General features: G+C 43.6%; 1 protein-coding gene across 1 annotated transcript in view; it reads right to left on the bottom strand.

Moving 5' to 3' along the window:
• Positions 1 to 20,712, bottom strand: part of MAP3K15 (mitogen-activated protein kinase kinase kinase 15) — a 180,413-nt gene that overhangs the window by 72,226 nt on the left and 87,475 nt on the right. The window contains exons 7-8 of the mRNA XM_044283982.1: positions 2,612 to 2,782; positions 932 to 1,044 (exon numbers count right to left, since the gene is read on the bottom strand). Coding sequence (XP_044139917.1) covers positions 932 to 1,044; positions 2,612 to 2,782 — 284 coding nt within the window. The remainder of the gene's footprint in view (positions 1 to 931; positions 1,045 to 2,611; positions 2,783 to 20,712) is intronic.

Here is a 20,712-nt window from a genome sequence, read left to right as displayed (position 1 = left end):
ATTTAGGTGTAGGCTGACAAGTACCTGTAACAGCGGTGCAGAACCAGCACCTCAGGTCTCACGTATAATAGCACCCTTAACTATTGTGCTACTTTATAAATTCTTGCTGGAACCACCTCTTCTTTTCTGCCCTCCCCCCCAAAAAAAATAACACAAACTTTCCCATCACCTGCTCCAGGGTCAGGTTCATCAAAGACCTAATTTGAAGACCTATGGAGAGACACTGCTGGTAACACAATAATAATTGATGACTACATTGGAACAATTGGCTCCTGGACTTTATCCAGCAGTGATCCAGGTATGAGGCATCATGTAGAAGATAAGACGAAATCTACCAAAAATATAGATAGAAGGCAGACATTTGTCAAGACCAGTGTCTTTGCCAGAGGATGCGCCTTATCTATGGAAAGGCGCAGGCCTAGTCATATATTTGGCACATCCTCAACTAGCCCGTGCACCACACTATGGCAGCCTCCTAGCGGCCACAGATTTCTGTCTTCATTCATGCCAGAAAACTGGTGCGAATGAAAATTAATGTGCCAGGCCTGCTCTCCCAGCCCCCTATCCTCCTTCGCCTGGCACCCTTTTCGTAAAGTGGCTAGGGCGGTGTAGAAATGTCACTTGTACCAAAATTTTGTCACAGTGGCATTCAAAATGTCACAAACGGAAACATGTTTTCAACTTTTTCTATGCCAGAAAACTGGCATGGGGGGGCGGATGATAAATTCCCCCCAAAGAGTGTGATGCATTTGACCGATTCACTCCGCAGGAGTCTTAGTAACCACGGCACAATACTATCTGCAGTTACATACATCTGTAAAGCCATATACACGGTGCCTGCAAGGCTAAAGCAGCTCGCAAGTCACTGGCTGGCGAGCCCTGCGTCCCACAATCAATGACTTATAGGTACCTTTCCACTTTTAATATTTACCTATTTTCCGAAGTTCTATGGAGGTCTCAAACTGCTGCCCGGCAACAATAAGTAAAACAGCGAGATTAATTCCTGAATACAAGGATGGCTGTAGGTCAAAACCTTTGCGATACCTAATAGAAATAATGTTCTTATTCAGTAGTTTTGTCTTAGCATGGAGAAATATCATTACTGCAAGATAAAATATACTGCAAATAGAAGAATTCACATTGGGGGACATCTATCATTTGCAGTTGTTTTTGTCTGTCTTTGCGTGTCCGCACCAAACCTGAACATGAAATGGTGCACCTTAATAATATATTTGGTGTGAGTGCAATGTAGTTTATACCTATATGGGTAAAAGCATACCGGGGGTTACCTGGCATAGGTAGCGAATTTTGCAAAAGTCCCACATAATAAAATGCCATAATCTTACTTTTAGTTCTTGAACATAGGCAACTTTGAAAGGTGTCGAGGAACACCAAATGTCACAAAATTTGACCAAATGTCGCAGAAAACGCAATCGGCTTCAAGTGACACATTTTTAAGCTAAAAAACGGACGTATCCGATTTAATAAATTTCCCTCATAGTATTTAAAGGTAACTGTCCAAACAAGATACCAAAAGTCCCCTATTACTTAAGAGGACCCCCTATACTCGCACATCGGCTACACAGTTTAACCTACTGTTTCTGATTATTAAAGTATATTAAAGATATTTAGACTAGTTGCAGTTTGAGAAGTGCATAATAAAACTCATCTGCATGCGGTTTTGATACAATTTGCTATGGTTTTGTCATGTGGTAATTGGTGGTACAGAGAGGGTACGACCACAGGGCGCAGTCTTCCCTCTTTTATCTTCCTAAGTTATATGTATGCTTAAGATTTGACATTATTAAAGGGGTTGTCTAACCTCATCACTGTATGTCAAGTGATTTACTAATGTATAGCTATTTACCATTATGCCTCTGTGTTCCACCAGTTGACATTTTCAAACCTTTTATACCCTGCTTGTTTCTAGGTGTTACGACCACCGCTGCAATGTAGCAGTGGTGGTTGCGCTTACTTACTGTAACTGAAGCAGCCAGCCTTTCTGGTGACCGGGAATTGCGAGAGCGATCTCGCATAGAGGCTGGTACATGCGCATTACATCCCAGCCCCGGCCACCTCGTATCTATAATTGCCTAAGCTCCCATACCCAGCCGAAGCTCGTCCTCTTCAAGAAGAGCTCCAGGGCATACGCTACAGCCTTCCAGCTGTTCTATACACCTATTACAACATAGAGAAAAAAAAAAATACAAAAAAACCAATCTGCTAAAGGTCCGCTATGGCGAGGCTGCTAATGATTCTAATACACTAGCAGACTCAGGACCACACATGCCTTGCTTGCCTGTACAATCACTAAAAGGAAGCCGCCCCGCCACCCACTAGCTAAGAAACGGCGCTCACAGACCTTCAGGGTAACGAGCAAAGCAGGAGGTGAGACAACCCCTTTAAAGCAAAAAGACGGTTCAATATATGCTTTGAAAAGACTGCAGATTATTCGTGTCACTTTGCACATATGCAACATTTACATGTACTCATGACTATAACTGTGCGGTACACTTCACCCTCGTTTTGCCCTGTGTTATGTTCCATCTTACATTTTAGGTCTAAATCAAAATAGAAGGTAAAACTATGACTTCCTATATATCCATCTTACCATTCAATTGCACTGTCCCTGCTCTTCATGTCCTTACAGTCAGAATCCAAAAACATGTCTTTATATATCCGTCCACACAAGCAGAACATATCCGGTGCTGGGTGATCGCAGGCCGGCAGCACCTGAAGCATCACGTGTAAGGCTTTCTCTCGGTCACCAGCATTATTCCTTCTAAAATGTGACAGGGATAGAGGTTACAGACTTATTCATTAGTTTGGTGAATGTATGGCTGAGGCAATGTTGTGACTTGTGTTAGACAATTTTTGTGGAGCAATGGTTTGTGATACAAGGCGTTTGTCTTACAATAAGATCTGACCAGGAGTTAAAGGGGTTGTCTCACGAAGACATATGCAATATTAGGGTATATGCACATTATGGGGGGGTGGGGGTCATCTTCAGTACCAACTTGTACCTCGGAACCGAACCAAAGTTCGAATCCAAAATGTTTTTTCTGTTTAAAAATCAAATACCGAAGTTATTCAAGAAAGTCTCACGAGACTCACTTCACTTCATCGGAGGCCGTATATTTTAATGCTGTATGGAGATGGAATCCGAAGATTTGAGTGAAGTGACTTTCAATCTAGGATCCGAAGCACGCTTCGTTCATCACTAATTGTGTCCATACACCATCAGTCAGAACAAAGTTCATGTGGCCAAGTAATTTTACAGGGCGTTTTTCCAAGACTGCACCAACAATATACAGGTCCATTCTTGGCATTGTTATCGCATGGAACCCTTACAAACCTGCAGCGGGAGCCTGCTCATGGTTTAGCTCTATTCTATGGAGCTAAACCTGCAGCGGGACTACATGAAAAACCTTGACAGAAACCTCAGAACAGAGTGGCGGTATCTGCAGTTAGATACGTGGCAGATTTTGTTGTGTGGAAAATCCTCCATCTGAACATGCTCTTAATGGCCATGCTGCACCTTCAATACCATGTGGCCATTAACAATAGCATTAATTAACTACAGCCAGCTGTGGCCTGTGAAGCTGCACAGTACTCAACCACAGGGCGACCACCACACGACCGTGCCATGTGGTCGTACTCTTAGAGCTTGCATACTTAAGACATTCTTGTATGACATGAATTGACATCTGTATGGCTGTCATTTAAAGAGGTTTTCCGACAATACAAACTTATTCCCTATCCATCTAAGTATCTAATTTGTGGGGGTTCAATAACTGGGACCCCCACTGATCAAGAGAGACCCATGTCTTCATATGAACAGATTTGCTGGTCGAGCATGCACTCTGTATGGAACCACTGGAGATGGCCAAGTACAGCCTCACCCATCTGTCCCAATACAGATTCATATTCATACAGGGACATGGGAACCATTCTTGTCATACGTGTTCCTGGCAGTCTTATCCCCACTGATCAGATACTTATCAGCTATCCTGTGGATAGGAGATAAGTTTGTATTGTGAGAAAACCCCTTTAATACTACTGTCTGGCCGCAGCTTCCTCCCTGCAAGGGGGTGTTGAGAGTGGGATCCAGGGTGACCAGCAAAGGAAGCAGAGGCTGCATATTGAAAGGGGTTGTCTCTAATAGTCCCATTAATTCAGATAATTTAATTCAATTCATTTTCTGAAATACCATAATGTTGATGATGGACAACTCTTTCAATTGGAAGCGGTTTTCATTGAATACTGAAAAAATTCTTCAGAATTTCAAGTTTACTTTGTGTTTCAGTCATTCACTTCTTGCAAGATCTCCGCTCGGTGAACGGGAAAAATTATTGATCCAGTGGCTGAAAACGTGCACTGATCATTTACAACTGATCGATGTCCATGTCTAGCTATGAGTATCTGTGCTCCTATTTGTAATGAGCTTTGCACCTTTCACAATGAATGTTCCCATTGACTGAGAGCAAGCAGAGATCTTGAAAATGGTGAAGAAAGAAATGATTAGACCTTATTTCCATCACACCAGAGAAGGTATTCATGTGAGATATTGGTGGTATTGGTGACAACAGTACAAGATATCCACAAATATACATGTTTTACAAATCAGTGCCGGTGACGTCACCGGGGTTCCTGTCAGCCCCATAGAGAGCCCCGGTACGTCACCGGAACTCAGAAAAATGCCTTTGCCCTGCGCGATTTAGCGCAGGGCAAAGGAGAGCATCGGAGCATGAACTGCTCCGATGCTCATGTCAGGGGGGCTGCCGGGGTGAAAATGGAGGGATGTCCAGGTTCAGCTCTGAACCTGGACAACCCCTTTAAGTGAAGGTCCAATAAAGTGTCCACTGTAAAAGCGACATATGGCGAGTGGAGTTAACTACACAAATAAACGCTTGGTTATAAGGTGCAAGTAAGTGGTTAACATGAAAGGATGTAAAGGATAAAAAGCTTTGTGAGCTGGTGGAGCACAGTATATGGGCACCTAATGCACTGCGCTTCCTAGATGTAAAACTGGAAAGAGCACGGAGAAGAATAGAAGTGGCGTCTTTATCTGTTACATTTTTAAGATAACCCCATGTCTGCATTTACGACCAGATAAAACAAGTATTTACCACACAGTTTGCATTAATTAAAACTCCTTCCAGCCATTCCCAGGAAAAAGGTCACCTGTACAGAGAAAAAAAAGTGTTTGCACGTGAAAAGCAAACAGATCTCCTAAGCTTAAAAGCCACCCGAAGGCGTGCTGGTAATCACCACAGGATTTGGAAAGTTTACTGATCAGTTTTCAGTACGGATTATGATTTTTTTTTTGAGCCCCTGGTATCCTGGAATAGGCTAATGTACAGTATAAGAAATGCGATTATTTGTTCTGTAAGCACCGCTAGTTACAGCCAGCTGCTTCCAGTACCACTCCCCTTACACATGCCGACTACTTGGGAGGATGACATTAAGTGGTTTACGCAATCTGAGCCGCCTCAAGTCAAAGCAATTATTAATTAACTTACAAACACTGGTATGACGAATGGAAAAAAATCTATATAAAAGAGTATAGAAAAGTAAGATTTCATGTTTTTTTAGTTAGTAATCATCTTATTAGTTAGCAATAAGGTAGAACATGGGCACTGCCACACCATTCATGCCCTATGGGACTGCTGTACTATCTCCAGCAGTCCCCAACAGAATGAATGGAGATGCAGCGCACATGCTCAGCCCGCTCTTCTCATGATCGGTGGGGATCGCCAGACCCCCAGCGATCAGATTATTGTCACGTGCAAAGGGGACAAGTGGATTTTGTGGCAGCCAGATGCTGGGTTTACACATTCATGTTAGATGCAGTTTTAGAAGCCAAAAGTCAGAAAGGGATTATAAACATAGCAGACTTATAAAGGAAAGACTGAATCTTCTATTTTTCAAACCACTCGTCTTTGGCTTTAGAAATGGCATCTAAAAACCAGAATGTGCAAATACAACCTTAGGACTCATGCACACGGCTGTAGTTTGGGTCTGCACCCGATCCGTGTTATTCGAGGATCAGATAAGGACCCATTCATCTCAATGGGACGGCAAAAGATGCAGATAGCACACTGTGTGAAGGAATAATAAAAAAAAAAAAAGGCTCTTGGCCTGTATCCGGTCGTGTGCAGGAGCCCTTGAGAAGACACTTTGAAACCTGTAGCTTGAATTGGCTAAATCTTCTAATTCATGCTGTTAAATCAATTCCTTATTGATATATTCCTGTTGTGGAGATCTATATGGCCGCTGCACATTTTTTATTTTCCTCCTTGTAATTGCACATTTACCGTATCCAATTAGGATAGACCTGGATCAAAAAAGATAGATCAGTTGCTCATCCTTAGCGGCCCTGCTTGCGCAAGCAGGTACATATACAAGCTATTATTTACTGCAAGTGTCATCATCATCATTAAAAAGGGACAACTCCTTTAATATAACATTTTTTTTATCCACTACAAATTTTTCTAAATGTATGGAGCTAGCAGAGTTTTAATGCAGGAGATGAACATATACTGTACATGTAAATCAGATACATCAGACCAGCTATTAAGGACAGAGATAGAAAACAAATGAACTTTAACATTGGTAACATGTCTGAAGCTGAGGATATTAATATATGGTTTTGTAGGAAGATTCCTTATAACTTGAAATTTATTTGAAGGATCCATTCGCAAATAGATCACAACTAAGTCTGCCAGGGCTGTGGTGTTCTTGGCAGAAAGAGCCACAGCAGAGCAAATTATTACTGCCCTTCACTTTAAAAACCAGAACTGTGCAGAACACAATGTCAATGTGAATATCGCTTGCAACTATTTCTTTCTTAATTTTCTTTTTATGCAGCTAGCATGACAAGATACCTTTACACAATATCTACCATGGTGCCGCAAGTACAAGTGTGTTGCCGAGCCGCAGATATTGTTAATTGCTGGGCCACACTTGGTGTGGATTCCAGTTGAGTACAGCTGCAGTGTGTTAGGTGAAGTCTGGTAGGTTACCATGGACTGGTCTGCACATCTTAGCACCCTGAATCTACATAGTGAGCAGTTAGGGCTCATGCACACAACTGTATGCCCTCCAAGACATACGGTCCGTGAGCGGGCCATATGTCCCGGAGCGGCATACATTGTGCGCACAGGAGCGCACCGCATCATAGGTTACTGTGCACATTGGGGCTATTGTCCCGCAGTCATTTGATCATATGAATGCAGGACAATAGTATCAAAGTAACCTATGATGCGGTGCGCTCCCATGCGCACGATGTATGCCGCTCTGAGACATATGGCCTGGCCCACGCACGGACTGAATGTCTTGGACGGCATACGGTCGTGTGCATGAGCCTTTAGTTTGAGGATTATACAGCTCTTGTAATGAATGATTTTTCATGGCTTGCAGTAGCACTGCGGCCTTCTCGCTGTTTACCGCAGGCCCAGTGACGTCACGACTAGTATCAATGGCCTGGGCGGGGCTAAGCTCCATTCAAGTGAACAGAGCTCAGCCCCGCCCAGGCCATTGATACTAGTCGTGACGTCACTTGGCCTGCAGTACACAGCAAGAAGGCCGCGGCGCTACTGCCAGCGCCGCTGCCTTTTCAAACAGCTGATCGGCAGGGGTCCCGGGTGTCGGACCCCCGCCGATCAGATGCTGATGATCTATCCAGAGGATAGATCATCAGTTTAAATAAACTGCAGAACCCCTTAAATGACTCGAGCTCCCTTTGCAGATGGATAGACTTCTGTGGTGCATGTAATTAATTCAGTTCTAGCGTGGTGGGGGGGGTGACAATTCTGGATGGTCTCTGCATAGGTATCTTGAAGTCCAGGCACCCTTGGGGGTACAGTCCTCAGAAGACGCTTAGATCGTAATCACATAGCTGCTCCGGCCAAAGGCAAGCTCCGAAAGTAAAGGCTGACTGAGTGATGGGTAACAAACACTTGCTTGAAGGCTCAGAAAGAGCTACACTAGGATACTATAACCCACGCAGAGACCGTCCAGCATTGTTTCCCCCTAAGCAGGTACTCTCAGCCAGTTAGGCAGGCACATTGATGCATGCTTCAGTTCAGGTGTATGAGAGTGGGGCAGTAGGAGGCCAATTAATACACAGCACAGTAGTCTATATATCTACAGTCAAGTCATTATTATAGTGTGCTGTAGCCCCCTCACCCCCGCAACATTTACAGCCCTGTGAAGAAGCGCGACTGTGAAATGGACGATGGGCCGCTCCCTCCATCCTGGGTCTGTATAATTTTTTGTATTATAGCTCTCAGTCCATATCTGATTGATTCAGCAGTTCCCATTGTTGGGTATACTGCTGATGTTTTCGGCGGTATGAATTTTTGCATTATGCCTGTTTGCACTTTATATTTGTAGTACTGTAGGTTTGTGTTTATCTTGCACTACGGTGGAGCTTCATTATTGATTGGGATTAATCCTTTGTTTGGAGGGACCTTTTCTCCATATCTTTGCACTCTTTTAGTATATGTATTTTATCATTAATGTAAATGTGTATGTTCATGTTTTGGATTATGTAATAAAGATTTTGCTTACTATTGTTGTGTGGCGTTCTAATGTTTATACTGGGATTACATTTACAGCCCCACAGTGGCATCACCAGGTAAGCTTTATAACTAGAAAATATTTTTTTTCTAACTTTCTGTTGTCTAAAAATGGGATGCATCTTACAGTCAGTAAAATACAGTAGATGTGAACAGACGTAGAGTTATTTTTCACTGGCTTCAACATTATCTGCAAAAACGTAATATTAATAGTCTCGTATTCCTACCTTGTTCTGGCAGCAGGAGACACTAATGCAAAAGCAGTGGCAACAAAATGTTCCCATATTTTATTTATTAACAGGATTAATTACTCGGCTTAGGGCACAAAGTTTATTCTTCTTAATAGAGTTCTTTGGATTAATTATTACTACCTGGCAAGGAATTAGGCTAAAGAAAATTCTGTCTATGCAAAAGAGTTTTTAATTGTCTCGGACGACTTATCGCTCCAGGTTGTTCTATTCTGCTGGAGGCAGTGATAACAGACTTATGGGTAGCTTTGCTGCCATAGCAAGAACAGAATGTGAAATGGTCTAAAGACCCTCTTATAATTATACATTAGTCCAATAAAAATAAGACTAAAGGGATTATGCATGTATCAGCTCATGAATAAAGAAATGAAACCAATGAGCAATGCATTGTGTTCTCTGACTATATATTGTATATGTTTTCTTTTCTCTGCATTCACAATTAAAAAAAATATATATAATAAATAGCACAGGCACACACAATTAAAAAAAAAAAAAAAAAAAAAAAAAGGCACAGTATATGCAGTCACAAGACAGTTGAACATCCATTAAAATAAATGATAGAAAAATAATCCAATTATATTAAAGCTACAAAAACACACAAGTAAAAATTACTGTATACAGATAAGGCTACTTTCACATTGGTGTTTTTTGCGGATTCGTCATGGGTCTGCAAAAACGTTTCCGTTACCATAATACAACCGCATGCATCAGTCATGAACGGATCCGGTTTTATTATGTCTTCTATAGCCATGACAGATCTGTCTTGAACACCATTGAAAGTCAATGGGGGACGGATCAGTTTTCTATTGTGTCAGAGAAACCGGATCCGTCCCCACTGACTTACATTGCATGTCAGGACGGATCCCTCATGCTCCGCACCACGTTGCAAACAGAAAAATGCTGCTTGCAGCGTTATTCTGTTTGCGATGGGAGCGCAACCAAACAGAACATGATGCATTTTGGTGCAATTCGTTTCGTTCAGTTTTGTCCCCATTGACAATGATTTGGGACAAAACTGAAGTGCTTTCTTCCGCTATTGAGATCCTATTATTGATCTCAATAGTGGAATTTAAAACGCTAATGTGAAAGTAGCCCAAGACCCAGCGTGAAATGAAAATAAGTTCTGATGCCATGATGTAAGCCATACTAATTACATGGAAAAAACTAAAACATCAATAAAAACAATATGCAATAAATATCTGAAACAACCACATTGTAAAAAAAAAAAAAAAGACCTTGCGCTATAATCTGCCTCACATGTATTGCTGTACAGACCTGCTTCCTGAAGGATCTATGAGGGAACAGGGACTTATGAGGAAGCCATTTGGTACTTGAATTTGTGTGTGGTAGAATATGGTGCAAGCCCCGATCCCCACACCTTTGGCTTGGTACAGACTTTTTTCTGTTGGAGGTCACATTAAAGGTCTTCTCTTTTTGTACCACCTGTCAGATGTTTATTGCATATTGTTTAACATGCTACCTATACAGGCTTTAGAACTTACGGTGCTTTAATTCTATGCAGGGTCTTACAAGTTATAATTACTGTATACTGATGTGTTCTTGTAGCTTTAATAAAATGTAATTATTTTTTGGACATGTGACTGTCTTCTCCTGGCTCTATTTTTTGTCCTTTGCGGCCCTGCATTCACAGTGACAGTATGGTTTCTACAGTGTAGCAGCTAGCGGCTTTTAGGACCACTAAATATATTTTCCAGCACCTGGACGTATGTCACTCGTACAGTATGTTATTGTTTACCAATTGCAAGACAAGAGATTGTAAAACTGACAGCAATAAATAATGCATCATGTAAAAAATATGATACTTAAACATGTTTGCTTTTGATCCCAATCATGATGGTACATAGGGGGCTCAACAATTACTCCCATATATTTTTTCTGTACCGCCATACACTCACTCTATAATCACACTAGTGAAATTACTCGTTTGTCAGGTGCTCACATCTTTTAAATGGTACCAATACTCCTCATTTCATTTTGTCTACATGGGGATGTGCTGCTGACAAATTACCGTAACATTATACAAGGATGGGTAATTGCATTACCAATTGTTACTCCATATACTCCCAATGGCTGCCACTGCTCCGCTTGTAAATGCCACTTAATGAGCCCCAATGCTGTATCCTTGATTGGTGCCCATTAGGGGGCAGAAATCTGCCAGTGTAAAAGGACCCGAAGCAAGAGTTGAATGAAGTAGGCAGACATGATATGCACTCCAATACCAGGGGAGATTGAATTTCCCTCTGATCTGATGCACATAATACATCTTGAGGGGGTCAGGCAGGAGTTGGGATGATGCCTTTAGTCACTCGTACACAACCAGCTGTCTGATGTTTTCATAGATTTACAAGGGCTTTACCAATTCACAATCGCTAAATGCAATTTCAGCATATTACATACAGCTCACAGAGTGCTACTGCAGCTTTATGCATGCCAATAATATGGGAGGGAGCAGGAACATGAATTCAAATGCATCTCTATCTGAATGTTAAACAATTCACATTTTTAACAAAAAAAGGGCATTTGTCCTTTAACCCCCTTCAAGACCAGGCCCATTTAGGAAATTATGCATTCCAAAAGCCATGTTTTTTATTTTTTAGTTGTTTTGTGGGACAAGTTGTAATGTTTTAATGCACCATTTAATGTCACATAACATGTTATATTATAACATATTGTGACACCGTAAAAAAGATTATTTGGGTGAAAAAAAAAAGCATAGTTGGTTGGGTTTTGTTTATATGGCGTTCACTATACAGTAAAAATGACAAGGCTGTCACAGGTATCTGGAACCAACCTGATTGCAGTGCATCCCGGCTACTCCAAAGAGCAAACACAATGATCAAGGAGGTCCCACAGATGCTCAATTGTGTTCAAGTCTGGGGAATTAGGGGGCAAGGGTAGTACTTGTTACTCTTGATCAGTGTGAGGAGACTTAGGCCCCTTTCACACGAGCATGATGGATTAGGTCCGAATGCGTTCAGTAAAACTCGCACTATTTTGCAAGCAAGTTCAGTCAGTTTTGTCTGCGATTGCGTTCAGTTTTTTCCATGCAGGTGCAATGCGTTTTGATGCGTTTTTCACATGCGTGATAAAAAACTGAAGGTTTACAAACATCTCTTAGCAACCATAAGTGAAAAACGCATCGCACCCACACTTGCTTGCGGATGCAATGCGTTTTTCACGCAGCCCCATTCACTTCTATGGCCAGAGCTGTGTGAAAAACGCTGAATATGGAACATGCTGCAATTTTCACGCAACGCAGAACTGATGCGTGAAAAACAACGCTCATGTACACAGACCCATTGAAATGAATGGGTCAGGATTCAGTGTGGGCGCTATGCGTTCACGTCACGCATTGCACCCGCACGGGAAAATCGCTCGTGTGAAAGGGACCTTATAGGCCATACATGCTCCTCTGGAATTCTGGGAAGAAAGGGATGCAAATGAGCTCTTAACAAGCTCTGCCTCTAATCCCACCAGATGTAGGGCAGCTACATATAAGTCAATGTTCAGCTCTTAAAATAACACTGATGAGGGGCAATCACCCCGAAACAGCTGTCTGCAGATTAGGTGCTGGCTTATTTAATATCCAAGTCATGTCTCAAGGCTTATTTTAAGAACTGAACATTGACTTATAGGATAGCTGCCTTACATCTGGTGGCATTAGAAGCAGAGCTTGTTAAGGAGGGAAGGGATGCAAATGAGCTGGTTATTCTTGGTTATGCTCTTGCAACCAATGTCGGACATTACTAGCCTTGTGACATGTTGCATTGTCTTGCTGGAAGATCCCATTCCCCCCAGGGAAGACTGCATTCCACATGGATGAGTGAGCCCAGAGAATGCCAAGAAAACATTCCCCAGACCATAACGCTGATACGACCAGCTTGTGTTTTTCCACCAGTGGTTGCAGGGTGTTTGTTCTCTAAAGGTTTCTCACCTGACACACCAACATCCATCTGTTTGATGAAGCAGAAAACATGACTCATCTGAGAAGACAACCCTGTGTCAATCAGCGGAGGTCCAATTTTGATACGGCCATGAAAATTGAAACCTTTTCTGCCGATGCAACTTCATGAGCAGAGGTGTATTGTCCATTCGTCTCTGCTTCAGAGCTCCATACGGAGTAGGGTTCACTGAACTGTTGTTTTAGACACTATTCCCCTGGTTCATTTTGATGGTGAGCATCACCACTGTAGCGTGTCGGTCTGCACCTTACACACTTTCATATCAGATGTTCGCCTGTCACATCAATGGCATGATGTGCTCTGCAGTTTACACATCACTTATTTGCAATTATGCCATTTGTCCACTCATGATACACCACACCAGCACAAGAAGAGTTCACAAACTGCACAGTTTTAGAAATACTGCCACCACCCAAGTGGTCATAATAATGTGACTCGACTGTGTATTTTTAATGATAACTAGCTAACCGTGGAAGGTCCAACTGCTGGGACCCTCACCAATCCTGAGAACGGGGATCCTGTTGTTCCCCTGCTACGAAAGAACAGAAGGTCATGTATGCACATGCCCCTCCAGTCATTCTCTATGGGAGTGCCTGAGCTAGCCAAGTACAGCGCTCCACTATGTACAATTGTGTTAAAAAAAAAAGCAGTCAGACATCACTAACCTGATCAATCACTGTTTGGTAGAAATGATATTTCTACATGGCAAATAATTTACTAGCTGGTGTAGTAGAGTAATAGAAACCCAAAGGACCCAACAGTCATGACATGCATGCTGCTGATTCTCTGTAATTCAATCACTTATTGAAAGGGGGATGTTCAAAATAATAGCAGTGTGGAGTTAAATTAGTGAGGCTATTCATTCTTTGAAAAACAGGTGGGAATTATTGCCCTTACTGAAGGAAGAAAGGCAGCAAATGTTGTACATGCTGGTTACAGTGCATTTCTCTCTGAAATTCTGAGGAAAATGGGTCGTTCCAGACATTGTTCAGAAGAACAATGTACCTTGGTTAAAAAGTTGATTGGAGAGGGGAAAACATATAAAGAAGTGCAGAAAATGATAGGCTGCTCAGCTAAAATGATCGCAAATGCTTTAAATGGCAACCAAACCTGAAAGACATGGAAGCAAGCGAAAAACTACAATTCGAATGGATAGAAGAAGAATAGCCAAAATGGCAAGGACTCGGCCAACAATCAGCTCCAGGAAGATCAAAGAAGGTCTAAAGTTACCTGTGAGTACTGTTACAATTAAAAGAGGCCTATATGAAGCCAAGCTATCTGCAAGAAGGCCTGTGAAGGTTCTCATTTATCCAGGTCATGGTATATATCTGTAAAGAATAAATCAAGGCAATGTCCAGTTGCCTTGATTTATTCTTTACAGATATATCTGCAAGAAGCCCCCGCAAAGTACCACTGTTAAAAAAAAAAAAGACATGTGCTGAAGAGGTTACAATTTGCCAATAAGCACATTGACTGGTCTAAACAGACATTTTGTGGACAGATGAAAGTAAGATTGTTCTTTTTGGGTCTAGTGGCCGGAGACAGTTTGTCAGACGACCCCCAAACACGAAATTCAAGCCACAGTACACTGGGGGGGGGGGGGGGGGGGTGTTTCTCACACTAAGGTGTTGGGCCTATTTATTGCATACCAGGGATCATGGATCAGTTTGAATACATCAGAATACTTGAAGAGGTCATGCTGCCTTATGCTAAATAGGAAATGCCCTTGAAATGGGTGTTCCAACAAGACAACAACCCAAACACACCAGTAAATGTGCAACATCTTGGTTCCAGACCAACAAGATTGACGTATGGAGTGGTCAGCCCAATCCTCGGATCTTAATCCAATAGAAAACTTGTGGGGTGACCAAGAAATAGAAAAGAACTGTCGAATGTAGTCTAATCATCCTGGGCTGGAATACCTGTTCACAGGTGCGAGAAGTTGGTTGACTCCATGCAACACAGATGTACAGCAGTTCTCAGAAACAGTGGTTATACAACTAAATATTAGTTCAGTGATTTAAAGTAAAGCAAAATCTTCAAACATTTTTCAGCTTATATAGTGAATGTTTGAGTTTGCAAAGAATACAAACACTGCAATCTTTTTTGAACAGTCTAATATTCATTTTTCTTCATGTTTTGATTTGGAATAGAATGTGTAGTGTTCCAGATGCATTTTTGTGTATGGAAATAAAAGCTATTAGAAGGATTTTGAGCTTTATTCCCTTTTTTAAAACACTGCTATTATTTTGAACACAACTGTATCTCTGACTCTCCCATAGAGAATGAATGGAGCGGCAGTGCTCCTGAATGATCTGCAGCTCTATCAAAATGGGGAATGGGACCCCTGTTCTTGAGATAGGTGGGGTTCCTAGTGGTTGGATCCCAAAAATCAGGTAGTTATCCCCTATCCACGGGACTTAAAAACTTATAAACTTGGCACAACCTCTTTAAACCTCCCGTAAAATCTATTGTTCAATTTGCAGCAATACTTATGTATTACGGTGACTAGTGATATTATATGCATTTTCATACTTCATGCCACAGGCAGGGTGTAATAGGTGTTGACAGGCTTGAGGGTCTACACAAGGCATGATCGGCACACCACAATTTCTAGAGGACTCTCTCCGTTTAACCACTCAGATGCCACAGTAGATACAGGCTGGTATCAACTGCATAAGACAGCTGGTACAGACTGTATATGAAGGGGACAAATATTTGAAGATATATGAAGGGGGTTCATGTAGGCACTGACGAAGAGCTCATTAAAATGGGCAAATTACAAAGAATTTAAATGCATATGAATGTTCTTTCCTGATAACTGCCACGTGTGAATTTGTGCCCATTATCTGACAAACAAGCAAAATGCTCATTTGCTCAGTGATCCACTGTTTATGTGGCACATAAAATTATTGTCAGCAGCCATCATCCTGTCTAAGCAGGGATGTGCTGCTGACAAACAAGGAATCTATATCAGGATGAATGATCACAGTGGGGGGGGGGGGCGTGGCCTGGCACGCTAGTGAAAGGACACAGGAAACGTTTCTTCCTGTTGCTCCTCTGACAAACCCCTATCTATGGCCATCCAAGGCTTCAAAAACCCCATCTGTGAGGGATACCACCCCTCGTGCCTGCTTGAGGTCAACTACGTCGAGCTCACAAGATACGGTATGGTCACATGTTACCAAGGCGTGACGTAACACCCTCCTGAAGGAGCGGGTAAGGTCAGTCTTGGTACAGTTTTCACAGATTCCTCCTGTCCACACGGGCACAGAGAGGCAACAAGCTGAGAGAGCCTTTTCACTGCTCCAGTTAAACCGCATGTTCTCAGCCCGGAAAGACTGTCACCAGTTCCTTGTTTGATATAAGCCGGGTCCGCTAACGGGATTACATAAGGTAAGAAACCAACCCGCAGTAGCGTATTACTAGGCCAAAACACTGATGTGGGGATTCGTGATAGAGATACCAGACAGAGCAAGATAAAATTATATATTTAATCGCCTTAAGGGCTCACTAGGCAATACACTATACACACACAAGGATATATACAGTGGTCTGAGGTTACAAATACAGGTGGTATGGTACAAAGAGGATTAAACAGAGCAAAAGTTAATTTACCAGATGGATGAGTCCTTTTGGGTTGTGATGAGTCCTTTGCTGTAGTCGCATGGAGGGCAGTGATGTCAGCAGGTTGCAGGTACCTCTAAACACATGGCACGATGTGACCCTCCTTCAGAGAAAAGACATGCCCACTTGCTGGCACAAGCCTTTTAAACTGTAGCCAACCCCTACTCTTCCCGCCTCTGGGAAGGGTCCCCCCCCTCCCTGCTGATCCTGGCAGACCAACGACCCACAAAACCCTTTAGGGCTCATAGCTCCAGACCAGAAGGTCACAGGGAGAGGGTTCTGGGACCAACAGACCCACCTGGGTTCCGGCTACAAGTAAAGTCCAAGCATGGAACCGTTATTTGGTTTCTGTGGGGAGATACAGTACAGACCAAAAGTTTGGACACACCTTCTTATTCAAAGAGTTTTCTTTATTTTCATGACTATGAAAATTGTAAATTCATACTGAAGGCATCAAAACTATGAATTAACACATGTGGAATTATATACATAACAAAAAAGTGTGAAACAACTGAAAATATGTCATATTCTAGGTTCTTCAAAGTAGCCACCTTTTGCTTTGATTACTGCTTTGCACACTCTTGGCATTCTTTTGATGAGCTTCAAGAGGTAGTCACCTGAAATGGTCTTTCAACAGTCTTGAAGGAGTTCCCAGAGATGCTTAGCACTTGTTGGCCCTTTTGCCTTTACTCTGCGGTCCAGCTCACCCCAAACCATCTCGATTGGGTTCAGGTCCGGTGACTGTGGAGGCCAGGTCATCTGGCGCAGCACCCCATCACTCTCCTTCATGGTCAAATAGCCCTTACACAGCCTGGAGGTGTGTTTGGGGTCATTGTCCTGTTGAAAAATAAATGATAGTCCAACTAAACGCAAACCCGATGGAATAGCATGCCGCTGCAAGATGCTGTGGTAGCTATGCTGGTACAGTATGCCTTCAATTTTGAATAAATGCCCAACAGTGTCACCAGCAAAGCACCCCCACACCATCACACCTCCTCCTCTATGCTTCACGGTGGGAACCAGGCATGTAGAGTCCATCCGTTCACCTTTTCTGCGTCGCACAAAGACACGGTGGTTGGAACCAAAGATCTCAAATTTGGACTCATCAGACCAAAGCACAGATTTCCACTGGTCTAATGTCCATTCCTTGTGTTCTTTAGCCCAAACAAGTCTCTTCTGCTTGTTGCCTGTCCTTAGCAGTGGTTTCCTAGCAGATATTCTACCATGAAGACCTGATTCACACAGTTTCCTCTTAACAGTTGTTCTAGAGATGTGTCTGCTGCTAGAACTCTGTGTGGCATTGACCTGGTCTCTAATCTGAGCTGCTGTTAACCTGCGATTTCTGAGGCTGGTGACTCGGATGAACTTATCCTCCGCAGCAGAGGTGACTCTTGGTCTTCCTTTCCTGGGGTGGTCCGCATGTCAGACAGTTTCTTTGTAGCGCTTGATGGTTTTTGTGACTGCACTTGGGGACACTTTCAAAGTTTTCCCAATTTTTCAGACTGACCTTCATTTCTTAAAGTAATGATGGCCGCTCGTTTTTCTTTACTTAGCTGCTTTTTTCTTGCCATAATACAAATTCTAACAGTCTATTCAGTAGGACTATTAGCTGTGTATCCACCTGACTTCTCCACAACGCAACTGATGGTCCCAACCCCATTTATAAGGCAAGAAATCCCACTTATTAAACCTGACAGGGCACACCTGTGAAGTGAAAACCATTTCAGGTGACTACCTCTTGAAGCTCATCAAGAGAATGCCAAGAGTGTGCAAAGCAGTAATCAAAGCAAAAGGTGGCTACTTTGAAGAACCTAGAATATGACATCATTTCAGTTGTTTTACACTTTTTTGTTATGTATATAATTCCACGTGTGTTAATTCATAGTTTTGATGCCTTCAGTGTGAATCTACAATCTTCATAGTCATGAAAAAAAAGAAAACTCTTTGAATGAGAAGGGGTGTCCAAACTTTTGGTCTGTACTGTATGTGCATCATCCCTCCCTGGCATCCCACTGCCAAGCTATGACCATGTGCCTGCTCATAGTGGCCACAGGGACACAAATATGTATCTGGTTTATGCCTGTGATTGACGGGTAATTCATAATTCCTTATGAACCCCCCGGTTCCAGGATGTCTGATAATGTTCATTGAACTGGGGAATGACCTAGACCCCCTGCGGGGATGTTTTTCTTGTTCCATTAGCTGGGTTCCTGGCTGGCTGAATGGAGGTGAGAAATGCAAACAAAGGTGGACTGCTAGAGGCGCTCTGCCATCTGTCACGGAAGGTGTACAGGAAACAAGACAATGCAAAATGAATATATGACTCACTGGATCCAAAACTAAGGAACAAAAGGGAGACCCCTGCATCAGACCTGTCTCTCTCCCTGTCTGCTCAGCCTATGCGAAAATCCCAATGGTGGATGATCGCATATCCACGTACCTCGACTATATACCACCTGAACACCCTACAATAGTGAGGGGACACGACCACCGGCTCCCTACACTAGACACGGAGGGAGTCAGGGTCACCTGGGATCCAGCAAACAGAAAATCACAAATAAATGTACAGCACTTATCTTGTAGAAGGCTGGAAGATAGGATCAGCATGCGCACACACACTCCAGAAAGTTGTATAAGCCGCAAACTAATGCATTATGGGGAGGAATTTAAAGGGATGCAATCAGTCCAACTACATGACAGCTGAGAGAGGCTAACGAGATGAGGAACTGAAATTCAAAACAAAGAAAACTCAAGGAGGAGGTTCTGAAAGGCTTCTGTCAGAACTTCTCAGCTGTCTGGTTGTGACACCATCTGGCTGGCTTTGAAGCAGCAGCCCCCCCCCCCCCCCATGGAGCTCACTACCTCTGCTACCTTTCAGCAGATGGTTGGTGTGGAAACATGGCTGACAGTAAATATTAATCCATATGCCTCACACCTCTCTGGTGGCAAATGGCAAAGTGGTACGGCTGGAGTGCACAGCTCCCGCGTACCCACCTCCCATTCGTTCGTGATCAAGGGAGTCACCCAGACTGAGCATGACACTGAGGCCACAATTACTGACGTCAGTCAGTACTATAAACGGCCGCGTAAAGTCGGCTGCCTAGGGTACCAGGAAGCTGGAAAGGGCGCCCTTCAGCGCCTGAAAGGCTGTCTTGCAGTCGTTTGTCCAATCTACTGCGGAGGGCAGCTTCTTCCTGGTGCAGTCCGTCAGGGGCCTTGCCAGGCTACTATAGTGGGGCGTGAACCCCCTATAGTACCCACCTGGTTCTTGTCCTGGAGGGTGAGCCAGGTTGCGCTGTCATCCACTCTCCCGGGCTCCGGATCCAAAATTTCCCTGCCTGCCCGGGGCCCCTCGCTTATGCCCAGTGTAAGGGTCAAGCCTGCCTGGCAAATCTGACCAAGCATCTGCGCCAGATGCTCTTGGGGATCCTCCCATGTAGGACCGAAGACGGCAATGACCTCCAGGTACACGTCCGCGTACCCTTTGAGTCCCTTAAGCAGCTCGACCATCCGCTTAGAAGTGGCAGGGGCATACTCCATGCCCAACAGCATCTCAGTGGACTTCTGGGCATTTTGGTGAATATTTCCTAGAAAGGGCGGCATTCCGGGAGGGCACCCGCCTCCCGCTCATGATGCGCCTGCATCAGATTCATGGGGAAGCTTGTCCTGAGGTAAGGGGACCAGTACCCATACCTTTTGACCCACCTGGTAGGTCCTCTCACAAGCGTTCTGGTAGTACCATCACTTCTGGTTGGCCTGGGCCCGCTCCATAGTATCGTGCACCAGCTGCGACAAGGCCTGCATCTGGTTTTAGAAGCGCATTATATACTCGACGACCGACACTCCAGGGGTGGCTACATCTCCCTCCCAGGCCTCTTTCACCAGAGCCAGGGGCCCCCACACACGTCGCCCATACAGGAGCTCGAAAAGGGAGAACACAGTCACGCCTGTGGCAGGAGCTCGAAGGGGGAGAACCCAGTCACGCCCGTGGGAGTCTACCAACATCTTAAACATCTGCTTTAAGGTGCCATTAAACCGTTCGCACAGGCCGTTGGTCTGTGGGTGGTACGGGCTGGTCACCAGATGTTGCACCTGTGTTTGCCTACAGAGGGACTCCATCAATTGCAACATGAACTGGGTTTCCCGGTCGGTGAGCATTTTCCTGGGGAAAGCCCACTCTGGAGAAAATCTCCAGCAAGGCGGTGGCCACCTTGTCGGCCCGAATGGATGACAAGGCTACCGCCTCCGGGTACCGGGTGGCGTAGTCTACTA

The sequence above is a fragment of the Bufo gargarizans genome, chromosome 3, assembly GCF_014858855.1.
Source record: "Bufo gargarizans isolate SCDJY-AF-19 chromosome 3, ASM1485885v1, whole genome shotgun sequence".
Classification (NCBI taxonomy): domain Eukaryota; kingdom Metazoa; phylum Chordata; class Amphibia; order Anura; family Bufonidae; genus Bufo; species Bufo gargarizans.
This window is presented reverse-complemented; position numbering and strand designations above follow the sequence as displayed.